General features: G+C 46.2%; 1 protein-coding gene and 1 non-coding gene across 2 annotated transcripts in view; one reads left to right on the top strand and one right to left on the bottom strand.

Moving 5' to 3' along the window:
* The window catches only part of MTMR7 (myotubularin related protein 7), a 96,159-nt gene that overhangs the window by 21,117 nt on the left and 47,139 nt on the right, over positions 1-27,903 (bottom strand). The window contains exons 5-7 of the mRNA XM_043454451.1: positions 19,267-19,395; positions 10,306-10,440; positions 33-165 (exon numbers count right to left, since the gene is read on the bottom strand). Coding sequence (XP_043310386.1) covers positions 33-165; positions 10,306-10,440; positions 19,267-19,395 — 397 coding nt within the window. The remainder of the gene's footprint in view (positions 1-32; positions 166-10,305; positions 10,441-19,266; positions 19,396-27,903) is intronic.
* TRNAE-UUC lies at positions 7,524-7,596 on the top strand. Its single transcript has one exon. It is a non-coding gene; the product is annotated as a tRNA-Glu (tRNA).

The raw sequence follows: 27,903 nt of genomic DNA, 5'->3' as shown, positions 1-27,903 counted from the left end.
TTTTCAGTGCTGTGCATAAGGAAATGGTTTACCTTCCAGCATTTTCTGCAGACTGTTCCTCATGACATGGATGTTCTCTATCCCGATAAACTGAAACTTGATATTGGAATAATTGTCTTCGTTCTCATAGCCTTTCCCTGCAGCACGATTTGCCATCGCATTAAGCTGCAGTGGGCAGCAAAACAGAACAGTCACCAAGGATATTCATGGAACAATCACAACACGTCATGGCTATCCGTAAGAACATTCAACAAGGCGTGCAGAAACATGCGTTCGATCCCAGGACCACTGTGCTGGGCTGGGTGTCTACGGACATGTGGGCTGGGCCTCCATTCAACAACGTCTGTTTGTCGATGAGGGAACATTTTCTGAGCTGGGAAGCATCCTAGAGATAAGCCCATCTGGAGATGCCTTCTGCAGCTCCCAGGGTGGGATTCCGTAGAGCCAAGCTGTCCCGATTTAACACCAAATGTGACAGCCTTGGCTGGCAGAAGAACACCAGCAGATACAGTTGGCAACATAGAGCTCTTAAGTGAAATGATTATATCTTCCAGTATTAGAATGCCAATAAACACATCAGTGTAGAGGAAGGGCAACGTCATTCTAATTTGCCTAGGGGAATCTCGAGGATACCCAACTCAACCTTGAGGGAGAGAGAGGACCAGTGGGTGCTACGTCTCCAGAGACACTTACTCCAAGCCACTGTATTTCAATCTCCTGAGAGGGCTTTTTAAAATGACATTCATTACCCACAACTTCATGCATAAGAAGTGGCAGCTCTTAATGCAAACTGGGTTCAACGGTAATGGACTTTGAAGAAATTCATGATGTAAACATCTGCCGTATTCCTATGTAACTAAGGTCAAGAAGGGGACAAGTCCTGCCTTAGCTGAGAAAGACACATTTCTAGAATGAATGCATTATTGCTAACACTTCATTCTTTTGAGTCAACTAAGCGGGCCATCACATCCTAGACATCCATATTTGCTGACCGTTCTCTCCCTCTGCCCACAAAGGGCAGGAGGGCTAAAGCCCAAGCAGAGAACTTGGCCCCAGAAAAGTATCAGTTTTTAGGACCACAATGCAGTATTGGGAGGATATTAACACTTTCCAAAAATCAAAGTTTATAAAGCCAAGTTAAGTTAAAAACACAGATAACCTTTGACCCAGATCTCCTATTTGTGAGAATCTGACACTATGTATAATACCAGCACACAAAGATGGATGTCCAAAAGTGTTTGCAACCTTTTAAAACAAAATTGATATTAAAAAACTGAAAGCCTATGAATATCTCCATAGGGCAATGACTGGACAAATTTATACCCTGGACTACTAATAGGATCAAGGGATGCAGAGACAATGATAGAGACAGAAATAGAGATGTATGGGCATCCCAGGTGGCGCTAGCAGTAAACAATCCGCCTACTGATGCAGGAGACGCAAGAGACTCAGGTTCAATCCCTGGGTTTGAAGATCCCCTAGAGGAGAAAATGAAAACCCACGCCAGTGTTCTTGGCTGCAGAATCCCATGGACAGAGGAACGTGGCGGGCTGCAGTCCATGGGGTCGCAAGGAGTCAGACACGGCTAAGTGACTGAGCAGGCACACATAGAGATGTAGAGATATTGGGGGGAAGGGAGAGGAGAGAGAGAAAAGAGGGGACGTGAAGGAGGGGAGACTGGGAATGTCACATGACACGTGAAGTGACAACAGTAAGCTCCAGAATAACATTCACACAAGTATCCCGTTTTTTGTAAAAGAAACCAAGCTACAGACGTGTGGTTATGTTTATGCATGCTGAACCAAGCAGGATACAGGTGAATAGAAGGCTACACTGATTTAGCACCATCACAGCAGAAAGACAGAGGTGTCACGTGGCTGGGGCGCCCATCAATACCACTGTGTACACTCCTCTGGTCTTTGTTACAGACCAGACATGCTAAGTTTATAAACTAAATAACAGAAATAAAATGTATGAGAACTGAAAATTAAAACAGCAGAGGCAAGTCCCTGCCACCAAGGGCTCCGGCTGGCAGGCTCCTCACTTTGCTGCTCTGTGACTCAGCTCACGTGACGTCGGCTGGGGCACGACTTCCCTGGCCGTGTTGTTTCCAATTTACAAAAAGAGCATCCCTTTTCTCCCAGGCATGCTATGAGAATAAAGGGTTTAGTCTTAATTAAGGAAAAAAAAAAATAAAAGTAATATTAAGTAATATTATTTTTAAAACAACTTATATTCATGCCTTAATTTTTTAATTTTTTTAATTGAAGGATAATTGCTTTATAGAATTTTGTGGTTTTCTGTCATACATCAACATATTAGGATATTTTAAAATATCCTAAGGGGAAAACTTTTCTAAAATTACCTAAAGACGTTTTGCTTTTGAAATTGTGCTATTATAAATGGACTGCAAGGAGATCAAACCAGTCAGTCCTAAAGGAAATCAGTCTGAATAGTCATTGGAAGGACTGATGCTGAAGCTGAAGCTCCAGTACTCTGGCCACCTGATGTGAAGAGCCGACTCATTAGAAAAGACCCTGATGCTGGGAAAGGTTTAAGACAGGAGGAGAAGGCGATGACAGAGGTCAAGATGGTTGGATGGCATCACCAACTCAATGGACATGAGTTTGAACAAGTTCCAGGAGACGGTGAAGGACCGGGAGGTCTGGCAGTCCATGGGGTCGCAAAGAGTCAGACACGACTGAGTGACTGAACAATTATAAAAATACCACTGCTCTGTATAATTATTTTCCAAAGTTGCTGGCTTATTCTTTACCACAAGCTTCATAAATAAAGTGGTTAATAGGATACTAGGCAGTATCATATAGCATATATAATAGCATATCCTATTAGGCTACATGAACCTTATGTTTATTCTGCACCTTGAATAATTCAGTCTGCTCATCGCATACCATTGAGATAACTTTTTAAACAGTGCAGTGAGTAAAAAACAAAATACTATTATTTTTAACCTATAATAAGGACCCTATGTTCACATGTTTAATAGCTGACTGCCTATGACTCAGGAGAATTTATCGATGGTCTTCTGTCAAGAGCAAAGGAAGGAAGACACAGCAGGGCCCCTTGAAAGTCAATGGTGCTTCTCACAATGAACAGAAGATGGCGATATTTAATCTATCATCCAGAGTACTTGCTCAGGGTTTCCACACATCTTACAGAACCTCTCATGATAATGGGGCACAAGCTGACCCCTCAAAGCAGGAAACACAGCTGTATAATTAATAAAAAGTCAGACACTATCTTGGACCTATATGCATATTCATTCAGAGAGAGTATCTCATATTACCAAAAAAAAGTCTAATCTGGTGCCCTGTCCTTTAGGGTGAAAATTCCATTTCACAACCAAAGAAACAGCTATTCATTTCAGCTCCTAAAACTTATCAAATAGTGGGGGAAACCCTCAAAATGTCACATCCTCTATGTTTCTAATTATATAATGTTCTTGAAAAAAATGTATAGACATGGAGAACCGATGCGTGGTTATTTGTGATGTAACTGTTCTGTGGAAGAAAAAAAACAAAGGTCAACCTAGACAGCATATTAAAAAGCAGAGACATTACTTTGCTGACAAAGGTCCGTCTAGTCTAAAGCTATGGTTTTTCCAGTAGTCATGCATGAGTGTGAGAATTGGAACATAAAGAAAGCTGAGTGCCAAAGAACTGATGCTTTTGAACTGTGGTGTTGGAAAAGACTCTTGAGAGTCCCTTGGACTGCAAGGAGATCAAGCCAGTCAATCCTAAAGGAAATCAGTCCTGAATATTCATTGGAAGGACTTATGCTGAAGCTGAAGCTCCATTACTTTGGCCACCTGATGGGAATAACTGACTCATGTGAAAAGACCCTGATGGTGGGAAAGATTGAAGGCAGGAGGAGAAGGGGACAACAGAGGACGAAATGGTTGGATGGCATCACCAACTCTTTTGACATGAGTTTGAGCAAGCTCTGGGAGTTGGTGATAGACAGGGAAGCCTGGCGTGCTGCAGTTAATGGGGTTGCAAAGAGTCGGACAAGACTGAGCAACTGAAGTGAACTGAATTGTTCTGTACTTGACTGTGCTACTGAACATACAAACACACACATTTGATTATATTTTACAGAGCTAAACACACACACACAACTACACATAAAACTGAGGAAATCTGAACAAGATTGGTAGATTGTATCATTGTTAATATCCTGTATTGACCAAAACTGTACTACAGTTTTGCAAGATGTTACCACTGGGGGAAACTGGGCAAAATGTACAAGCATCTCTATTATTTCCTACAACTGCATGTGAATCTCCAATTATCTCAAAACACAAAGTCTATTAAAAAAAAACTTCTGAGCTAAAACCACAGAGTAACTGCATTCTAGTTCCAGTCTGTGCTGAAGGAACACAACAGACAACTGAAAAATGGGACTGGAAAAAGTGTCCTGTTTTCTAACCCAGGGCTACTGTGCTATTGGATCATCTCAGCATCTTTGGGTGCAGAAAAGCTCACACATTAAACAAAAAAAACTCAAGTTTCAACAAACACTTAATGAACACCTACTGTGTGCCAGACACTACATGGAATAAAAATGTCAGTAAGAGGTGGTTCCAGCCACCACCAGCTTATACCAAGCATAGACGTGCACATACAGCACCAAATGATGACCGCTGGTGGCCGGCAGGACTCCAGACGGAGCTGAGAGCCCGGTAGAGGTGGTGGCAGGCATTAGAATCTGGAGCAGCCACATGTGGCCCAGGGCATCAGGGGTAATGTTTCATGATAGAAGGAAGACGTGAGATGGTCTTCAATGATGAGGAAAGATGGAAAGAAGGGGGGAGGGCGTCCCACATGAAGCGCCGAGGAAGAGAAGAGAGGGGAGCAGGTGGGTATCAGTGAGCCAGCCACTGCAAGCACAGAGGAAGGTTCCAGCCTGGTGGTGGCAGTGAGAGAGGAGGCTGGGAAGTTTTAGGGTTCTCGACACACAAGCTGGGCTTCCCTGGCGGCTCAGGTGGTAAACAATCTGCCTGCAATGCAGGAGGCCTATGTTCGATTCCTGGGTTGGGAAGAGCCCCTGGAGGAGGTGATGGCAACTCGTTCAGTATTCTTGCCTGGAGAATTCCACAGACAGAGGAGGAGCCTGGTGGGCTACAGTCCATGGGTTCAAAAAGAGTTGGATATGACTGAGCGACTCACACACACACACCCAAGCTGACAGATGAAGAAGTTCATGATGAATTGATGAACTAGTTCTAGATGAACTTCATTCATGTCAGCAGAGGGCTACCGAAAGCCTCTGAGCAGGCTTAATTGAAAAATTAGAGAGATTTAGTATCCATGTCAGAGAAGATCCACTGGAGTGGGCAGAGGACGTGAGCTCCACAAGGGAGCTGGCTCATCTCATTTACGACCTATGCCTATTTATGGCCTAGAACCCTGCACCTGGGGCTGGCACAGGGGAGGCACTCTGTGAAGATTTACTGGTGGGCTGACCGACCAAAGAAATGACTGGGTGAGGCTGAGAGGTGAACAGCCCAAGAATGTTAAAAAAAAAAAAAACAGAATCAGATTCCTTCCCTCCAATCTTAAATCATCAATCAAACACATCGAAACCATGGAAACTCAGGCAACGATGATGATCTTCGTATCAAGTTAAAGGTCAGCCTGGCGGTCACCGTCTCAGGCTTGAGGTCTAACGTTACAGCCCAGCACAAGCTGTACCTGAATGACAGGACCTGCTCTGATGGATGGGAAATGAGCGCGGACGGTGACCCCGGCAGGAGGCCCGGGCCACGCTCTAGCCTGCGGCATCAATTAATGGTCCATCTATCTTCATCTGTATCCGGTGCCATGAAGAATCTGAACTTGCTGATACAACCAGAAAAGAAGACATGATTTTATTTCTTGCAACTACGGTCTACAACTCTGCTGATCAAAATCCTTCTTCTCTACCCCCAAGGGAAGAACTAATAGCTTTCAGATTACAATCACCATTCAACTCAATTTACAATCCCAACCCTGTATATGATGCAAAATTATCTCTTTCCCTCCTTAAAGGCTATGTGGACTGGTAAGGGGTTCTTTCTCCTTTTCCTCTTTCTTCTAGGCTCTGTCTTTCTATCGGGGATGGGGGAGGTAGAAAGTCAAAGTGTTAGTCGCTCATTTGTGTCAGACTCTGCGGCCCCACAGACTGTAGCTCACCAGGCTCCTCTTTCCACAGGATTCTCCAGGCAAGAAGACTGGAGTGGGTTGCCATGCCCTCCTCCAGAGGACCTTCCCGATCCAGGGATCGAACCTGCGTCTCCTGCATTGTGGGCGGATTCTTTACCATCTGAGCCACCAGGGCGCAGGGTGGTGGAGAGGGTTATAGAAAGGGTAAACATCTCTTCGTAAAGCTGGAGAAGGCTGTTTTATCTCTGCTGGTCCTCACTGCTTTTCTGCTTAACACCTGACCAGAACTGCTCTGACTTAAGTGTCCAAATCCCAGGGCGGGTCTGTGGGCTCTTGGGGGGTGCGGATCCTCAGAGCTCGCTCACGTGGGAGACCCACCTTGGCTTGAGTCTATTCCAGGGCCCCGGCTTCCTTCCCTAGCATGTACCCCGCAGACCCCACAGCCAGGAACCTCTGAGGGCGGAGGGGGGACTGGACCCCCGCAGGCTGGCTCGTGTACAACTTCCCTCCTCGGCGTCCACTGGACCCACGGCCCGCGCTCCATCCCTGGCCTGCCTAAGAGAGGCACATAGCCGCCCCACACGCCGTGGCCGCCCCCTTGCCCTTGCCGCGGGGGCAAGTCAGGGACTCAGCCTCCGTAGATGTGACCGCCCCGCGGCCCCTCTGTCATGCACCCCCATCTTTACCCCAGATCTTCCCAGATCCCCCCTCACGGGGTGGAGACCACCTCATCATTGATTCCAGAGGGACAGAGAAACTTCCCGCGTGCCCTCCTGTTACACAGCTAAGGAAGCGCTCACACGGTGACGTCACAGGCCACCGAGCCCCGGCGCTGCCCTTGGAGAAGCAGCCAGGACCGGGCCGGGTGTTAGCCGACAGGGTGCCCGGCATGCCCTGCCTCTTCGCCCTACTGCCCTCCCAGGTGCCTGCGTCGGGGCCCAGCTCCCGGGCCTGCGGGCGCCTCTGGCCCCGGCTGAGTGCATACGAGCCAGCGGCTGGGTCTGCAGCTCTGAGTTCCCAACCTCACTGCAACCGTGTACAGACAGGACGACTCCCCCCACCCCCCGGAGCCTGACCTGAGGCTTCCCTGGAGATCAAGATAAGCCTAGATGTGAACCCGAGCTCTGCCCTGAGTGGTTGTGACCTTGGGCGAATGCCTGAACCTCTCTGGATCTGAGACTTTATCCATAAAAAAGAAAAATACCGCTCCTCATTCGCAGGAGTATTGTTAAGAGTCAAATGGGAAAGTGCCTGGCATTTTTACAAGCTCGGCAAAATCCTAGAACAAAGTCAAGTCATGAGCGAGGTTGAGATAAAAGGAGTTTGATCTCATTTTAAAATTCAGCAACTATTGGGACTTCCCTGGTGGTCCAGTGGTTAAGACTCTGCATTTTCAATGCAGGGGACTCAGGTTCAATCCCTGGTCGGGGAATTAAAATCCCACATGCTGCGCAGTGTGGCCAAAAGATTAAAAAATAACAATAAATAAAATTCAACAACTATGGCATCAACACGACCTCCTGTCTTCTTAATGCACTAAATTCTCACAGTAACACATGACCTTGAGGGGATGACTTTTTCTTAATAGATACTAAGTTGAGCTAAGGTCTTCATGGCCTTTGCCTCCCTTGATTCTAATACCAACCAGCAACTCAGGCAGCATCTGAGGTGAGCCCTGCTCCAAGGACAAGAACGACTTCTGACCTTTCTCTATTTCATTTAAACCTGCAAGCGAACCTGGCGAGGGCCCATTTGCCATGCCCACTGCCCACAGCAAACATGGACCAGGTCTCCTGGCTACCGAGAAACAGAAATCAACAGACATGATCTTTAAAAGAACGAACGCTCTAAGCAAACAGTTTAAAACTCCCATGAAGGTGTGTGTGTGCCTGGGCAAATAGGAAGACGGCACGACTTGTATGGGACACCAACTTTCTTTAATGGATCAGCCTCCAACTTCTTATCGCCGAGAACAAACACACTGAGTGCTAAATATACCCTTCAAATCAAATCCTTTGGATTAATTTCTTTTAAATCAGGACTACGCCTGGCTCAACAGCTGCCACATTGCCCAGAAGGTTTACATAACATAGTACACACTTGGATTGTTGGCCCTTAAATCAGCAGCCAAATCTGTTTGCCTCTATTTAAATCTGTAAAAACAGGATCGGAGAAGGGCAACCTAATTCACTTTAAAGCCCCTGTCTTTCCATCCCTTTATTATTATTGCTATAATTTGGCCAAGCCGTATACAGGATCTTAGTTCCTCAGAGTGAAAGTTGCTCAATCGTGTCTGACTCTTTGCCAACCCCACGGACTGCAGCACACCAGGCTCCTCTGTCCATGGAATTCTCCAGGCAAGAATACTAGAGAAGGTAACTGTTCCCTTCTCCAGGGAATCTTCCTAACCAGGGATCAAGCCCATGCCCCCTGCAATGGAAGCACAGAGTCCTAACCAATGACTGCCAGGGAAGTCCCCATCCTTTTCTGATTTTGTCTTTAGCATGTGTCTCTAAGACAGGCATTTGTGCAGTTGTCTCTGACTTCAGAAATTCAGAGCAGCTCCACTAACCTGACACAAGAGGCAGAATGAAGACGAGGGAAAGTCAAGGTGAGAAGGATGATGAAGCAGAGAGAAAAACACATTGAAAGAGAGCTGCTGTAAAAGAGACTTTCCAGCATCTTTCGAGTAAAAAGTCCTCAAGCAGAGAAGCTATTTCTCCCGCAGTCCGAAGCCTCTTCCCTGTTGGGCTTTGAGGATTTTTCTAAAAGGAAGGGAATCCTTTACCTGCCATCTACTAGAATGTGATCCGGCTGAAATCTGGTTTGTCCTTGATCTGCGTGGTTGGTCTTCCCTACTGGCATCTAAGAGGAGCTCTTCCTCACCGCCCCGCCCCGGCCCCCACAGCCACCTGCCTGTTAGACCATCCGGGACTGTTCTGAGGTCAGTGATGGAAGACATCTAACTACGTGATCGAGACCGTGCATCACAGTATTTGGTGACATGGGGCTCAGAGAAGCAGCAAAATTGCCAGGGTCTGGGTCAACCACACAAAGAGTAGTATCCAATTTCCTTGATTTCTCTTATCGGCTGTGAGTACAGACCCATGTCTGCAACTACCCACTCCATGGTAACTGATGTTTAACATTTTGAAGCCGTTATGTTCTTTCAACCTTTTTATGATTAAAATTTTTTTCACACTATAATTTATAAAATAAAAGTTTGTTAAAATCCTCCTCTCACCCCACAGGAAAAAAAAAAAAACCACTGTTAACAGTTTAATATATATACCCTTAAACTTTTTTCAGTGCATAGAATAATGTATAATTTTTATAATATAATTACTATTACCTACATGGGATCATGTTATAGATTTCTGTAGCTCACTTTTGCTGTTTCATAGTACATCTCGGACACTGTTCTGCACCCACATGGAGAAAGAACATGGACCCTTCTCTCTTATCACTCATAGATCCAGGTATATTTTATTCATAACTGGCAAAAAATTCCAATGCCAAATGTGTTGAATTAATGGCCATATCGCTCTGTCACCTCATTTTATCCTATATATTCCATGCCCCTCTTCTCCTTGGAATTCTACTAGGTGAGTGTTTATCCTTCCAAATCTTTTTCTGTTTTAACTGACATTTTTTTACCTACCTATAGTTCACTTTTTTCCATAGACACAGTAATATACATATTAATTTGTAACTTTTTTCTTTTAAACTTAACATTCCATTTTGGAAATCCTTCCACGTCATAGACATAGTGGAATTAACTACAAGCTGAATTTGCAAGAGAAGAGGTGACCATCCCACAAACACTGAACTGCGGGGATTCCACAGTGAATTTCATATTGTTAGAGAAGAAAAGGTCCTTTTGTGAACAAACCAAAGAATAATCTGGCATGTTTAGGAGAGCGATCTCCAGTGTCACACCACACTTTTGTCGTGTGCACCATGTACCGAGCACAAGGCTCGGAGCCGGGAAAGCTCGGGGCCCCGAGAAGCAGGCAGGCAGGGCAGCCGCTGTGCAAAGGGAAACGGCCCCCTGCAGACGGCGCTCCCTGGGCAGGCGAGGCCTCATCTCTCCTCCATAAGTCTGAGCTGCAAAGACATGCGTCGGCGTGGCGACACTCACCTTGGGCCGAGTGTCCACGACGTAAATGAAGTCGCTTCCCGGGTTGGCCTTCCTGATGGCCTGCAGCATCTGCTCATCCTCCAGGCAGCGGGCACTGAAGCCGGACAGGGGCTGGCTGCTCCGGCAGATGGAGGCCTGTGGGGAGAGGCCACGGCAGCATGGCAGCATCAGGCAGCAGGTCGACTGCACCCCTCCCGAGACCCTCAGGACCATCACTGCAACAAAGGCCACTCACCCCGACCCCCTGGTTAACTTACGCCACCGGCTTGTGAAAGTAGCAATGCTTTCAGGAAATTGAAGTTGGCATCCTTCTAACTCAAAAAACCATTACATGGGCAAGCAGTGCAAAAAGCTTCTCTGAGTAACAACTAGGATGCATAAGCATGGGCTTCCCAGGTGGTGCTAGTGGTTTAAAAAAAAAAACAAAAACCTGCCTGTCAGTGCAGGGGACATAAGAGACCTGGGTTCGATCCCTGGGTCGGGAAGATTCCCTGGAGAAGGAAATGGCAATCCACTCCAGTATTCTTGCCTGGAAAATTCCACAGAGGAGCCTGGCGGGCTATAGTCCGAGGTCACAGAGAGTTGGACATGATTGAGCATGCACACAGGCAAGGTTGTTTAGGTAGGATCCAAATGATGAAATGTAAAATCATCTAAATGGTCTACTCTGCTTGACACCACTTCATCTTCTGTGAAAGTAGAAATATAAAGTAACTCTTCTCCTAAAAATTGTAAAAGTTACTTCTTTAGTGTTTCCAGCATTTACTAAGCTCACTTAGAAACATCACAAAACCCTCAAACGGATTCTCATCCTAAACAGGGGAGTGTTCACGGTGACAGAGCCCGGGCTGCTGCTGGTGTCTAAGGACAGGAGGCTCAGGCCTAGGCTGATCAGGTGGCTTAGAAGCAAGGGCTTCCTTGGGAACCGACCTGTGTGCTGTTCTGCAATTTCCCTGTTCTGTGATTCCAACAGAGTACCCTGAACTGTGGCTCAGGGCTTCCCTGGTAGCTCAGCTGGTCAAGAATCTGCCTCCAATGTGGGAGACCCGGGTTTGATCCCTGGGTTGGGACGATCCCCTGGAGAAGGGAAAGGCTACCCACTCCAGTATTCTGGCCTGGAGAATTCCATGGACTGTATAGTCCATGGGGTCGCAAAGAGTTGGACACAGCTGAGCGACTTTCACTTTTCGCCCTGAACTGTGGGACGACGTACACAATAGCATAACCATCCCTCTGAGTTAGTAATGGGTGAGTATAGACACAAGCTCACAGCTGTGAAACTCACACTTTTGTGGCAAAGTACTTCCTATGAATTTAGATTTTATTTTAACACTTAGATTGAAGTCAAATCACCAAATACAATCTAGGCATGACTCTTTCGAAGAATCTGCACTGAGCCTGGGTACCCACGTGTACGAGGGCGGAGGTGCCCCCTGGCTCAGGGAAGGGGGCAGTGCTTAGGAGGGAACCCTCCCCTGGAAAGAGCCACGGCACAGCCCATTCTGGCGCCCGCATGCCGGACTCCTTCCTGGAAGGCACCCCGGCTCTGAGTCCAAGTGCAGCTTAACTGTCCTTTAGGCTCATCCCAGGGCTACTCAGCCGGGCTTGGGTTTCTCCAGGGAAAGGTGAGCTCTGAGACTCCTCGCTGGAGAAGGCAGGATATTTCTTACTAACTATATGATCCTCAGGTGGCGCTAGTGGTAAAGAACCCGCCTGACAATTCAGGAGACATAAGAGACGTGGGTTCGATCCCTGGGTTGGGAAGATCCCCTGGAGAAGGGCACAGCAACCCACTCCTGTATTCTGGCCTGGAGAATCCCAATGACAGAGGAGCCTGGTGTGCTACAGTCCATGGGGTTGCAAAGGGTCTGATAGGACTGCCAGCAGGATGGAGAATTGCAGACATTTCTAACAACTGCTAACAGCAACCGTCTGAGGGTTCCAGTACATTCTGTAACACAGCGGCAATTACTGAGGGGCTCCAGGAACCCCGGGCCTGCAGCCAGAATTCAGGAGGGGGGTGCCTTCAGAGCGGGAAGCAAGGCAAAGGGCTTGAGTTGCTGGCAACAGATGTCCAACCACAGGGTGGAGGAGGAAGGGCCCGGGGCGTCTGACCACGATGGGCAGCCAGCCAGCAAGAGGAGAGCCAGGGGCTAGGCGTGTGACGGCAGGGACCAGGGCGGGGGGTGTGGGGGGCGCTCGGGGACAAAAGGCGAGCTGCATCCTGTGCAGAAAGCAAATCGCCACGGATGGCTTTCACGGAGCTGCACACAGGCTCCCGTGTCTTCCGATGTTTAGAGGGGTCGGGTCAGCCACCCCCTCTGACCGAGCAGAGAGCAGTTCTGAGTTGCTTAATCTGGGCTAAAGAAATACCAACTAAGGACCGCTACCATTGGGCAGCTTCTCAGATCCGATCAGAAGAGCTCGATGGGGAAGAGAACATTTTAAAATGAAAGTTTGTCCAAGCAAGCAGGTAGCCCACCGAAACTCACTCAACTACTGGGTTCTCCAACTGTGAAATGAAGCCAGTCAGTGACAACAACCACTACTCATTACCTGCAGGCCGAGAAAGCTGCTTTCGGTGAAGGGTTAAGTCAGAACAGAGTTCTACTATGAAATGAACAAGTTGATAAGTTAAACCAGATATAGTAAACAGACTACATTTTAATACTTTGTAGTTACATTTTCTTAGTAATATACAGATGGGCTCCAAACAGACTTCGTCACTGACTCCGTGACTACTGGTATGCTGTTTTACGCGTGGTACAAGGTGGTCGGTAACCTCAAGGTGCCCGTGTCCACCCTACACACACCCCAGAGAGCCAGACTGTTCACAGAGGCTCACCATTACCTGGTGGCCTGTCTTACTGATGTCAGCCACATGAGAGCAGAGACAGAACTCGATCGTAAACTGTCACGCGCGCACCATTCATAGAGCTACTGATTAAAACAGCCAATGTTTTTTGAATGCTTCCTATATGGTGGCCACCATTATAAGAACTCTGCGTATTCTTAATCTTCCCAACCACCTTATACATTAAGATCTATTATTTATTTGCTCCATTTGATAGATGAGACAACCAAGGGACAGAGAGGTGAAGTAATTCTCCCAAGGTCACACAGCTAGTAACTGGGGAAGCCAGGGATTGAATCCAGGCAAAATATTTCCTGATCCTGGATTCTGAACCGACACAATACAGCATCCATGTATGTAAATAAGTCAGGAAGCATGATACAGAATTTAGATGCAGGATTCAAAAAAATCTGGCTTTTAACTCAGCTGGTAAAGAATCTGCCTGCAATGCAGGAGACCCTGATTCGATTGTTGGGTCGCAAAGATCCCCTCGAGAAGGGATAGGCTACCCACTCCAGTATTCTTGGGCTTCCCTAGTGGCTCAGATAGTTAAGAACCTGTCTGCAATGTGGGAGACCTGGGTTTGATCCCTGGGTTGGGAAGATCCCCTGGAGGAGGGTGTGGCCACCCACTCCAGTATTCTTGCCTGGAGAATCCCATGGACAGAGGAGCCTGGCAGGCTACACAGTCCATGGGAGCGCAAAGAGTCTGACATGACTGAGCGACTAAGCATAGTGTTCTCACTTCCTTTATAATCTTAGGTGATTTACCTGTCATCTCCGAACCTTGGTTTTCCCATCTTTAATATGGATACCATAATAATAACAAAACTACAGAGTGGGTAAGGTAGATAACGCACCTAGAACTATGCCTAACGCAGTTAGTTTCAGTAAACATTATTTATAAAAGGAGGGCAAGATGGTCTGTATTATTCTTACGAAAAAACTGCCTCTTTGGAAATGTTCCAGAATTGGGTTCTGAGAGATCTGTACTGTGAATTTGGGGAGCTATGCTACTAACAATTTAAAAGCAGAACTGCTTTCTTAATAATAATTAAGATACTGAATAAATAAGAACAAAGGATACAGCAGCTTCCAAACACAAGTGACACAGATAAGCTCCCAAGTGTGATCTACAAAGCTGTTTAACGTTTGATATCCAAAATGATTCTGGATGGCTCCAGGTAACTCCTGGAGTGTGGTGCAAGGCCTGAAAGTAATATCACATGCTGCCCACGGCACCTCATAAATCGGGATGGCCTTGAATGGCCAGCAGCAAGTTCCCATCCATACCCTGCTCCCGTGGGTACAAGTCCCCCAGCTAAGCAACCCTTCTCCCAGTGGACCAGGTGCAGCTCCTTCTCGTTCCCAAGTAGTGGGTTTTCTTCCCTGCCAGCCTGTGAAATTACTCAAACAAGCCAATCACATCCTCCGCTGAGAACCAGGGGTCCCCTCACCCTCTTGATGCTACAAAGCCTGCCTCTACCATCCCTGCTGGTTCACTCTATTCCTGACAGTGCCCTCCTCCCCTGGGCAGTGAGTGTATGCAACTAATAAACTGCTGTCAACCTCATCTGCCCAGTGTCAGGCGTCATGTGTTTTAGACATCCCAGTAATCCCAGGACAGGAATCCCGACCTCACCAATGGGTGAACAGGAAGTGACTGTAACACCATGTATGATAAAAGCTGACCCAGAAGGAATTATATACCACCAGCAAGGGGATTTACATCCAAGGACCCTCACCAGGATTCCCTGTTTCTGACACGAGGTGCATGGCAAGCTTTTCTTAATCACCAATTCCCACTACCCAACACTAGCCAACTCGTCTCACCAACAAAATCTTTGGTGCTCCTTGGTAACAAGGTGCTGTGGGAGGAATAGTATTTAACTAGATAATGTGATACTTACTCACAAGCCTAAGTTCTACTGGCATCACCGACTCGATGGACATGAATTTGAGCAAGCTTTGGGAGTTGGTGATCGACAGGGAAGCCTGGCATGCTGCAGTCCATGGGGTCAAAAAGAGTCGGACACAACTGAGCGACTGAACTGAGCTGGTGTTCTACTGGAGTAGGAATACATACTCAAGTCTAAAATGTCTGAAATCACAAAAAGGGACCTCCCTGGTGGTCCAGTGGTTAAGAATTCATCTGCCAATGCAGGGGTACGGGTTCGACCCCTGGTCCTGGAAGATTCCACGTGCCTCGGGGGCAACTAAGCCCATGCACCACAGCTACTGAGCCTGAGCTCTAGTAGCGGCTGAAACCCTCGAGCTGCAACTACTCCTAGAGCCCATGCTCTGCAACAAGAGAAGCCACGGCAATCAGAAGCCCCGCGCACCCCAACTAGACAGTAGCCCCTGCTCCCTGCAACTAGAGAGCCTGCATGCGGCAATGAAGACAGCACAGCCAAAATAAATAAATAAATAAAGTTATAAAAAAATAAAAATACAATCACAAAAAGGAAGACACACAGGTCAGCAAACTTAGGAACTTTACTTTTCACGAAGACCACCTGGTTGGCTTGTGGGTTTTGTTTTTGCTGAGCAACATCATCAAAAACTGCACCGTTACTTCCCGAGTCTCCCACAGAACCACAGAAATCCACCTTCCCAAAGTGGGGGGATGCTTCCCACTATAAAAATCCCTGGTCACCTCGGAAGCATGACACAATTAACCTGGATATTAAAGCATGGGGTAGTCGCTCAGTGAAAAGCCAGTGGAGTATTTATATCAGGTTTGTTTTAAGAGTGGGTGGAAGATCAGGGACTCAGCCTTCCCAAAGCACAGAAGTATTTCCTCTCAGTTCAGATTCTATAAAAACTGGATGTTTCTCTAGCCCGACTTGGCTGTTGGTTTTAATTTACCTGCTTTACTTAACTGACCTTGTGCTTAGTCGCTCAGCCATGTCTAACTCTCTGTGACCTCACTGACTGCAGCCCGCCAGGCTCCTCTGTCCATGGGATTCTCCAGCCAAGAATACTGGAGTGGCTGCCATTCTCTCCTCCAGGCGATCTTCCTGATACCGGGATCAAACCTGGGTCTCCTGCGTTGCAGGCAGATTCTTTACCATCTGAGCTACCAGGGAAGCCCTGAACATTGTTATAAACCCACAAATTTGACTGCATTCTACCTGCAGCACAGATGTTAGGTCCCCAGGCTGGGAGAGCTGGCGTGTGGGTACCTGCACATGAAGTATCTCCCTGGGGCAACTGGGTCCTTTAGCCACACTTAGAAAACAGCTCTAATCTGCATCTTGTAAGAGGAGCTAAAACTTAAAGGACTGTCTGCTTTAAATGTTAAAGTTCGGGAAATCAATTATCTTGAACTATAACTGATAGCTATGTGAGTTCATTTCCAGGCTTGGAGATCAAGCAGAGGACAGCACACAAGAGCGGGAACCGGGTGATGAGGGTCTGACGTCAGCAGGCAGAGAGGCCGGCCTCTGCGGTCTAACTGCTAAAAATTCTCTCCCATCCTCAGACATGACATATTTTTGCCCTTTATGATACTCGCACTGACCAAAAAATAACCCCTTTTCTCAAGAAAATCCGAACAGAAGGAAAAGAAGCAGGATGAGTACCATGCTCACGTTTTTAATACCCAGCACATCCCCAACTCTGAAATAACAGTAAAAGATCCTCCCTTCCTCTCCTCTCTTACTTGTTTATCAGTGGATGCTACAAAAAAGAAACATGTTACTGGCAGCCTGAATTCAAATATTGAATACAATATCATGAAATTCCACATCCCTTTGCATCCCATCATTTAAAAAAAAAAAAAAAGATTCACATCTTTCTTTCCCTCTCACAATAGTGCCAGCTCTGTGCAGGCTGAAATATATTAGGAGTCAAATAACATAAGACATTGGGCTTCCCAGGTGGTGCTAGTGGTAAAGAGCCCGCCTGCCAATGCAGGAGACTTAAGAGATGTGGGTTCGATCCCTGGATTGGAAAGATCCCTTGGAGGAGGGTCCAGCACTCACTCCAGTGTTCTTCCCTAGAGAATCCCAGGGACAGAGGAACCTGGCAGGCTACAGTCCACGGGGTTGCAAAGAGTCAGACATGACTGAGCAACTGATTAAAGCACAAAGCTCAATATGGGACATTAATGAAGTTACTTGCCTTCTTCAGACCCTTTCAGAGCAGTGAGTGTAACTGAAAATAACACCATTTGTATCCCTTTAATTAACAGAATGTACACTGCTGAATAGATGTGAGAGTTGGACTATAAAGAAAGCTGAGCACCAAAGAATTGATGCTTTTGAACTGTGGTGTTGGAGAAGACTCTTGAGAGTCCCTTGGACCACAAGGAGATCCAACCAGTCCATCCTAAAGGAGATCAGTCCTGAGTGTTCAGGGGAAGGCCTGATGTTGAAGCTGAAACTCCAATACTTTGAACACCTGATATGAAGAGCTGACTCATTTGAAAAGACCCTGATGCTGAGAAAGATTGAAGGCAGGAGGAGAAGGAACGACAGAGGATGAGATGGTTGGATGGCATCACCAACTCAATGGAGATGAGTTTGAGTAAACTCCGGGAGTTGGTGATGGACAGGGAGGCCTGGCGTCCTGTGGTCCATGCGGTCACGAAGAGTCGGACACAACTGAGCGACTGAAAACACTGCTGAAGAAATATTTCTGTTCAAAGTGGGCAACACTGAAGGCCATACGCTTACTCTGGCCAAGCTGGCATTGCTCAGAGTATTTTTCAAAGCCTCCTTCTAAGAGCAGACATAGGACTTCCTGAGTGGTCTAGCAGTTGGTTCGGGAGGATCCCGCATGCCTCGGGACAACTAAGCCCACAAACCACAACTACTGAAGTCCACGCACCTAGAGTCTGGGCTCTGCAGCAAGAGAAGCACCACAGTGAGAAGCCCGCACGACGCGACTAGAGAGTAGCCGCCACTCGCCGCAACTACAGAAACCCTGCATGCAGCGACCAAGATCCAGCATAGCCAAAATTAAATAACATCGTTTTGTTAAAAGAACAGACATAGAACCCTGCCCTCCATCCTGCCTATGGGTCCACACATGGCACACACGCTTACACACATCTGCTGCCGTTGTCAGGCTCCTCTGCCCACAGTGTTTCCCAGGCACAAATACAGGAGCTGGTTGCCATTTCCTGCTCCAGGAGATCTTCCCGACCCAGGGATGGAAGCCCGTGTCTCTCAAGCCTCTTGCCTTGGCAAGTGGATTCTTTACCACGGGCGCCACTTGGGAAGTCCCCATCAAACAGTTCCCAGTTAAAGTCAAGCGCCTGTGTGCACACATGCTCAGTTGTGTCTGACTCTTTACGATCCCATGGACTGTAGCCCACCAGGCTCCTCTGTTCGTGGGGTTCCCCAGGCAAGAATAATGGAGTGGATTGCCATGCCCTCCTCCAGGGGACCTTCCCCACCCAGGGATCGAACCCGGTCTCCTACATCTCCTGCACTGGCAAGCGGGTTCTTCACCACTGTGCCACTCAGACTTTGTCTCCTGGCTAAAGTCAAATGACGTCTAAAGCAGGGAGCGGACACCATTCTTGTCTTCCCAGATTAGATTCTGTGTCCTTCACAGAAACAGAAGCATAGTTTTTGGTTGTTTCCATGGTTACCTGTAAGACTGGGTTTTCTCACCTGCCCTGTGCAGTTCTAACCAACAGGATGTGAGCAGCTCACACATATTACATATAAAAGGCACTAGATGCTGGAAATAAATATACACACACACATATATATATGCCATTTAAAAAAAGAAAAAGAGTGTGCCATGACTTTGAGGGCTTTTCTAAACCAGGCATTGCAACAGCTTAGCCACAGAGAGCCTTTCAAGGTGACCGGTTAGAAGAGGACGTGCTCACTCAGATGATTAAGTCTAGGTATGTTCTGACTCCCGTTCCATTACTGTCAAATAAACACGGGAGGTCAACGTTCACAGGAGATAAGGCTTTAACACAAGTTGTGTTGGGCCGCACTGCACACATAGCAACATCCACATACTTGAAAAGGAATTCAAACCCACACAAACACACCACAGGGGCAGAAGGCCCCTGGAAAAAGGCCTGTTTATGATAAAAGAAGAAAAGCAGAGGCCGAAACAAAAGCATGCCTTGAGACTTACGTGGTTATCTTTATAGTAGTAAGAAAGGGCAGGAAATCGCCGTCTGCTCCGGAACTTGGAACTCCCCACTATGATGTGTGCTGTGGCCGACTTGGGAACGTACAGTTCGGTCGGGTAGGAGTCACAGACCTGGCGTGGAAAACACAAGGGGGTGTTTAGGCCTCGGCGTGCTGTGCAAACGGCCACCAGAAATTCCCTTCCACCGGGCTTGCGGGTGGCATACTTCAGTTTTCTTAAGTTGCAGAGCCACTGCAGAGAAAATGAAGCTCTGATGCTAAGAAACCACAGTGAAACAGAGTCAGACACGCTTTGGCCTCCGGCCTTGGGCACTGCCCCTTATCTCCAAGGGCGCTTCATGGGAGTGGGAGGCAAGACAGGGACCAATGGGCGCTTCGTCCATCGAAAAGGGAAAAGCAATTTTGCATCCTGGCAACGGAGAAAATGTCAGCTATCTGTTCAAGAGAGCCCCACCCTGGGAGACGATGTCCTCCTTGGGGCCCCTTCTGTCCCCGGCACGTCCCCTGTGCGCTCCCATCTGAGGCAACACCTGAGCCAGCATGCTCTCTGGACCCCTCTCCCCTCCAACCTCCCAAGCTCATCTTCAGAGTCAACTCAGGGCCTCTCCCCTGGACTTCCTAGCATTCCACCCCTCACCACGCATCATATCAGCTTCCTGATTTTTATGTGTCGATTTTACAAGTGGTAAGAAATGAGTTACCCTTTCTGCGCATCCCTGACAGTGATTCCTGCAGTGGAATCTCTGGAGCCTTGGAATGATCTTGGGAATTTTATCAGAAATTAGGGGTTTAGGGGACTTGCCCTGGTGGTCCGGGGGCTAGGACTCCACTCCGAGCTTCCAATACGGACGGCAGGGTGGGGGAACCCGGGTTTGATCCCTGCTCAGGAAACTAGGTCCACACAGGCCACAACTAAGAGTTCACATGCTGCAACTAAGTGCAGCCAAATTAATAAATAGATTTAAACTTTTTAAAAACCATCTTAAAAAAAGAAATCAGGGGTTTAGAACCCGGTTCCAGTTTACCAATTTTATGACTTTCGAGAAATCAAACTACTGAGCACTTGCTACTCTCTTAAGACTGACAGGGAACAGAAATGACATCACCCGGGGCCGATACAAGGATCAAATCGGGTAACACCCACAAGGCTCTTCACCCATGAGGTCTGACAAACGTGGAAGTGGTGGCATGTGTAATGGTAGTTGACTTGTTGCTAGACACATAATTTGCTTTGACATTGGTCAACCCATCTTTTGGGGCTTCCCTGATAGCTCCGTGGTAAAGAATTGGCCTGCTAGTGCAGGAGACACAGGTTCAATCCCTGGTCCGGGAAGACACCCTGGAGGGGGATGAAATGGCAACCCACTCCAGTATTCTTGCCTGGGAAATCCCATGGACAGAGGAGTCTGACGGGCTATAGTCTGTGGGATCATAAAAGAGTTAGATGTGATTTACTGGCTAAAATAACAACAATCCCTCTTCTTGCAACAGCAGGATCGTTTGAATGGCAGTTCCTAAACTTTATTTCCTAGAAGTCGAGGATCTTCTTGGGCATTTGAAGGCGAGTCCTCAGGCAGGTGCAGCAGCAGGCGAAATGCTGTGTGCACGTCCTCTGTCCATTTCGCCTGTCCTGACCACTCTGAACCTCAAGACAGAAGGGCACAAAAATGCACCTCAAAGCTCATGCCAACTGTTCTGTGCTCAGGTCCTCCCTCGGCTGCCTCCCCACTTGTCTTTGTTACCAGACTGGGCACCACACTGAGCAGGAGATGGAAAGGCCACTGAAGTGACCCTCTCGGGCCCAAAGCATTTCCCCAAAGGCATTTTAGGAAAGATTACCAAAGACACCAACGTGGGCTCTGGCACTGAGACTCAGGAGGAAAGTCCCAAGAACAGATGCTTCCAACCTACTTGGAACCCAAGCATTTACTGGAACTACTCCCCCAGACACTGCCCTGGCTTCCCCTGCAAATCCGGTGTCTGGACCTCTCTCGAGTCAGCAGCCAGGACATGACTATACTGAATTCAAGAGACGTGTGGTCACTGCATCAGACTTACTACGTTTTCTTAAAATAACAGTTTTAAAAAGGAAATTAGTAGGTTTTCAGAAGTTGGGAATTACCCGCTTTCTTTAAGGGCGCTGGTGGTGGTTCAGTTGCTAAGTCTTGCTCAACTCTTGCAATGCCATGGACGGTGGCCCACCAGGCTCCTCTGTCCATTGGATTTGCCAGGCAAGAACACTGGGGTGGGTTGCCACTTCCTCCTCCAGGGAAATCAACCCTGAATATTCATTGGAAGGACTGATGCTGAAGCTCCAATACTTTGGCCACAGGATGCAAAGAACCGACTTACCGGAAAAGACTCTGATACTGGGAAACACTGAAGGAAGGAGGAGAAGGGGACAGCAGAGGGCGAGAGCTTAGATAGCATCACTGACTCAATGGACATGAGTTTGAGCAAACTCTGCGAGGTGGTGAAGGACAGGGAAGCCTGGAATGCTGCAGTCCACAGGGTCACAGAGTCAGACATGACTTCACAACTGAACCACCACCACCACCAAGGTGGACAAAGGTAAATTCATCTCTGCTCTCATGAAAGCAGACAGCACTTTCCAGCAGAAATTAAACATCAATCCTAGAAAGCGCTGACGGGTATCGCTTTTGCAACACACTCACACAGCTGAAATTAAAATTATGCCAATGAATAATACAAAGCACAGTGCAATTAATGCTGCCAGATTCTGAGACTACTCAATGTGCTCCCCGAAAGTTTGTCTGGCCTGGAAAATCACGTAAGAAAATTCAGAGAGAAAATGAGAAGTTCAGAAAAGTGGGAAATGCTTCTCTTTTGAACTTTCTTTATATTTACTCTGCCTTAGACAACTGAAGTGGATTAAGTTAAAAACATTCCTGCATAATATTTTTATTTTAATAAGGGAGTGATGTGCTTTGTCTTCCACTAAATAAACCTTCCTGTGGTGCCTATATGTCTTATTTGGCCTGGTCAAGAAGAATCTTTTGGAGTAATTCATTCACTCATTCAACAAGTTTTTTTAAATTGAAATATATTTGATATGTAACACTGTATAATTCAAGGTGTGCGTGTGCATGCTTAGTCACTCAGTTGTGTCTGACTCTTTGCAACCCCGTGGACTATAGCCTGCCAGGCTCCTGTGTCCACGGGATTCTCCAGGCAAGAATACTGGAGTGGGTTGCCATTTCCATCTCCAGGGAATCTTCCCGACCCAGGGATTGAACCCAGGTCTCCCATATTGCAGGCAGACGCTTTACCCTCTGAGCCACCAGGGAAGTCCTATACTGTCTGAGCGACCAGGGAAACAACTTAAGGTGTTCAGTTCGGTTAAGTCGCTCATTTGTGCCCTACTGTTTGTGATCCATGGACTGCAGCACACCAGACCTCCCTGTCCATCACCAACTCCTGGAGCTTACTCAAACTACTCAAACTCATGTCCATCCAGTCAGTGATGCCATCCAACCATCTCATCCTCTGTCATCCCTTTCTCCTCCGCCTTCAGTCTTTCCAGCATCAGGGTCTTTTCCAATGAGTCAGTTCTTCCCATTAGGCGGCCAAAGTGTTGGAGTTTCAGCTTCAGCATCAGTCCTTCCAACGAACATTCAGGACTGATTTCCTTTAGGATAGACTGGCTGGATCTTCTTGCAGTCCAAGGGACTCTCAAGAGTCTTCTCCAACACCACAGTTCAAAAGCATCAATTCTTTGGGGCTCAGCTTTCTTTTTTTTTTTTTCTTCTTTTCAGTTATTTTTATTAGTTGGAGGCTAATTACTTTACAATATTGTAGTGGTTTTTGCCATATGTTGACATGAATCAGCCATGGATTTACATGTGTTCCCCATCCTGATCCCCCCTCTCGCCTCCCTCCCCATCCCATCCCTCTGGGTCTTCCCAGTGCACCCCCCCTGAGCACTTGTCTCACGCATCCAACCTGGGTTGGTGGTCTGTTTCACCCTTGATAGTATACTTGTTTCAATGCTGTTCTCTCAAAATATCCCACCCTTGCCTTCTCCCACAGAGTCCAAAAGTCTGTTCTGTACATCTGTGTCTCTTTTTCTGCTTTGCATATTGGGTTATCGTTACCATCTTTTTAAACTCCATATATATGTGTTAGTATACTGTATTGGTCTTTATCTTTCTGGCTTACTTCACTCTGCATAATGGGCTCCAGTTTCATCCATCTCACTAGAACTGGTTCAAATGAATTCTTTTTAACGGCTGAGTAATATTCCATTGTGTATATGTACCATAGCTTCCTTATCCATTTGTCTGCTGATGGGCATCTAGGTTGCTTCCATGTCCTGGCTATTATAAACAGTGCTGTAATGAACATTGGGGTGCACGTGTCTCTTTCAGATCTGGTTTCCTCGGTGTGTATGCCCAGAAGTGGGATTGCTGGGTCACATGGCAGTTCTACTTCCATTTTTTTAAGGAATCTCCACACTGTTCTCCATAGTGGCTGTACTAGTTTGCATTCCCACCAACAGTGTAAGAGGCTTCCCTTTTCTCCACACCCTCTCCAGCATTTATTGCTTGTAGACTTTTGGATAGCAGCCATCCTGACTGGCGTGTAATGGTACCTCGTTGTGGTTTTGATTTGCATTTCTCTGATAATGAGTGATGTTGGGGGCTCAGCTTTCTTTATGGTCTAACTCTCACACTCATACATGACCACTGGAAGAATCTTAGCTTTGACTGCTGCTGCTGCTGCTGCTAAGTCGCTTCAGTCGTGTCCGACTCTGTGCGACCTCACAGACGGCAGCCCACCAGACTCCCCCGTCCCTGGGATTCTCCAGGCAAGAACACTGGAGTTGGTTGCCATTTCCTTCTCCAGTGCATGAAAGTAAAAAGTGAAAGTGAAGTCGCCCAGTCGTGTCCGACTCTTAGCGAGCCCATGGACTGCAGCCCACCAGGCTCCTCTGTCCATGGAATTTTCCAGGCAAGAGTACTGGAGTGGGGTGCATTGCCTTCTCTGTAGCTTTGACTAGATGGACCTTTGTCAGCAAAGTAACATCTCTGCTTTTAATATGCTGTCTAGGTTGGTCATAGCTTTTCTTCCAAGGGACAAGCTCTTTTAATTTCATGGTTGCAGTCACCACACCATCTGCAGTGGTTTTGAAGCCCAAGAAAATAAAGTCTGTCACTATTTCAATTGTTTCCCCATCTATTTGCCATGAAGTGATGGGACTAGAAGCCACGATCTTCATTTTATGAATGTTGAGTTTTCAGCTAGCTTTTTCACTCTCATTAAGAGGCTCTTTAGTTCTTCTTCACTTTCTATCATAATGGTAGTGTCATCTACATATCTGAGGCTATTGATGTTTCTCCCAACAATCTGGATTCCAGCTTGTGCTTCATCCAGCCTGGCATTTCACAAGATGTACTCTGCATATAAGTTAAATAAGCAGGGTGACAATATACAGCCTTGACGTACTCCTTTCCCAATTTGGAACCAGTTCATTGTTCCATGTCCAGTTCTATCTGTTGTTTCTTGACTTGCAAACAGATTTCTCAGGAGGCAGGTAAGGTGGTCTGGTATTCCCATCTCTTTAAGAATTTTCCACAGTTTGTTGTGATCCAAACAGTCAAAAGCGTTAGCATAGTCAGTGAAGCAGAAGTAGATGTTTTTCTGGAATTCTCTTACTTTTTCTATGATCCAGTGGATGTTGGCAATTTCATCTCTGTCCCTCTGCTTTTTCGAAATCCAGGTTGAACATCTGGAAGTTCACATTCTGATGAAGCCTGGCTTGGAGAATTTTGAGCATTACTCTGCTAGCGTGTGGGATGAGTGCAATTGTGTGGTAGTCTGAGCATTCTTTGGCACTGCCTTTCTTTCGGATTGGAATGAAAACTGACCATATCCAGTCCTGTGGCCACTGCTGAGTTTTCCAGATTTGCTGACATACTGAATGCAGCACTTTAACAGTATCATCTTTTAGGATTTGAAATAGCTCAGCTGCAATTCCATCACCTCCACTAGCTTTGTTCGTAGTGATGCTTCCTAGGGCCCACTTGACTTCACATTCCAGGATGTCTGGCTTTAGGCGAGTGATGACACCACTGTGGTTATCTGGGTCATAAAGATCTTTTTTGTATAGTTCTTCTGTGTATTCTTGCCACCTCTTCTTAGTATCTTCTGCTTCTGTTAGGTCCATACCATTTGTTCCCTTTATTGTGCCCATCTCTTCATGAAATATTCCCTTGGTATCTCTAATTTTCTTGAAGAGATCCCTAGTCTTTTCCCATTCGTGATCTTGCATTGATCACTTAGGAAGGCTTTCTTATCTCTCCTTGCTAGTCTTTGGAACTCTGCATTCAGATGGGTATATCTTTCCTCGTCTCCTTTACCTTTCGCTTCTCTTTTTTTCTCAGCTATTTGTAAGGCCTCCTCAGACAAGCATTTTGCCTTTTTGCACTTCTTTTTCTTGGAGATGGTTTTGATCACCGCCTCTTGTACAGTGAACCTCCATTAATAGTTAATCAAACACTCTATCAGGTCTAATCCCTTGAATCTATTTGTCACTTCCACTGTATAATCATAGGGATTTGATTTAGGTCATACCTGAATGGTCTAGTGGTTTTCCCTACTTTCTTCAATTTAAGTCTGAATTTGGCAATAAGGAGTTCATGATCTGAACCACAGTCAGCTCCTGGTCTTGTTTGCTGACTGTATAGAGCTTCTCCATCTTCAGCTGCAAAGAATATAACCAATCTGACTTCAGTGTTGACCATCAGGTGATGTCCATGTGTAGAGTTGTCTCTTGTGTTGTTGGAAGAGGGTGTTTGCTATGACCAGTGCGTTCTCTTGGCAGAACTCTCTTAGCCTTTGCCCTGCTTCATTTTGTGCTCCAAGGCCAAACATGTCTATTACTCCAGGTATTTCTTGACTTTCTACTTTTGCATTCCAGTCCCCTATGATGAAAAGGACATCTTTTTTGGGTGTTAGTTCTAGAAGGTCTTGTAGGTCATCATAGAACAGTTCAACTTCAGCTTCTTCAGCATTAGTGGTTGGGGCATAGACTTGGATTACTGTGATATTGAATGGTTTGCCTTGGAAATGAACAGAGGTCATCCTGTTGTTTTTGAGATTGCACCCAAGTACTGCATTTCGAACTTTTTTGTTGACTATAAGGGCTACTCCACTTCTTCTAAGGGATTCTTGCCCACAGTAGTAGATATAATGGTCATCTGAATTAAACTTGCCCATTCCATTCCATTTTAGTTCACTGATCCCTAAAATGTTGGTGTTCACTCTTGCCATCTCCTGTGTAGAACATATTAATTTGATATATTTGTATGCTGTAATATGATTGCCATCAGAGTGACAATTAGCACCTCTATCATGTTACATGATCATCCTTTCTTTTCAGTGGCAGGAATCATTAGGTTCTAGTCTCTTAAAAGTGTGATGACTATAACAGAATATTGATGTCTATCAACAAATTTTTACTGAACAGGCATTAGGTTAGGTGCTAGGGCAATAATGAATAACAAAAGAGTTACTGGCCCCAAAGACTCACATTCCCTGAAAGACTGATCCTGGTTGCCCTGGTTACCACCTCCCAGTAAATGCATTTACCACTGCAGGGTAGTATCCATCTGAGGGGCCAGCCACGGCATAATAATCAGACCTCTGGACTTCCTGAGGGTCCGTCACACAGCTGAGCACTTCAGGATGAGAGTTAGCTGTCAGGAACTGTGCTGTAGCTACATAGATAGCTGTCTTCTTAAGCATTTAGGACCTAAAATTTACTTCAAGGAATTAATGATGTAATAGGGAGAAATTTACAATGTAAAGTAGGAACAGCATGAAATGATTTATCTATAAATAAAATAATACATAATACATAAACTATAGCTGTAGAGAACTGACATACGATTTTAAAAATTACTGGTTTGGATTATACTTTCAGCTTTATTCAAAGAGAAACAGATTAAAATTTTAACCTGGTAATGAATGCCCATTATTTTATTTAAAGAAAGACCATTTTAAGAGTTAGGTACATAGACTTCCCTGGTAGGCCAATGGTTAAGACTTCGCCTTCCAATGCAGGGAGCGGGTAGGGATTCGATCCCTGGTGATAGCACTAAGATCCCACGTGCCTTGTGGCCAAAAAAACAAAATGTAAAACAGAAGTGATATTATAGCAAATTCAATAAAGACTTTAATGATGGTCCACATTAAAAAAAAAAAAAATCTTTAAAAAAAACGAGTTAGGAATAGAAGGAAATCTTAGCTTAGAGAGAATACCCAAAGCAAATGTCTTATAAAAAGGGATAAGAGCAATGCTGATAGAGATGATGCTGGTGGTAAATAGCTCGGAGAGAATAGGGCAGTGCTGGTTCTGGAACCTCAGCTTCAGTACTCCACGTATGGAGTTGTTGCCACCACAGGCAATAGCTTCTTATCCATCAGATGACACCACTAGCCCCATCAAGGAATTTGTGAAAAGAAAGAAGTAACTCTTGTAAAAGAAGGAAGGAAAAAGCAGATGTTGTTCTCGCCCATGAGGTTAAAAGCAAAAGTAATGGGTGATGACATAACCTTCCCAATGGACTATTAGTCAGAAATAGTTTGACAGAATTAA

Source organism: Cervus canadensis, chromosome 31 (genome assembly GCF_019320065.1).
Source record: "Cervus canadensis isolate Bull #8, Minnesota chromosome 31, ASM1932006v1, whole genome shotgun sequence".
NCBI classification, from domain to species: domain Eukaryota; kingdom Metazoa; phylum Chordata; class Mammalia; order Artiodactyla; family Cervidae; genus Cervus; species Cervus canadensis.
Note: the sequence above shows the minus strand (reverse complement) of the source record. Positions and strands in the feature narration are given on the sequence as shown.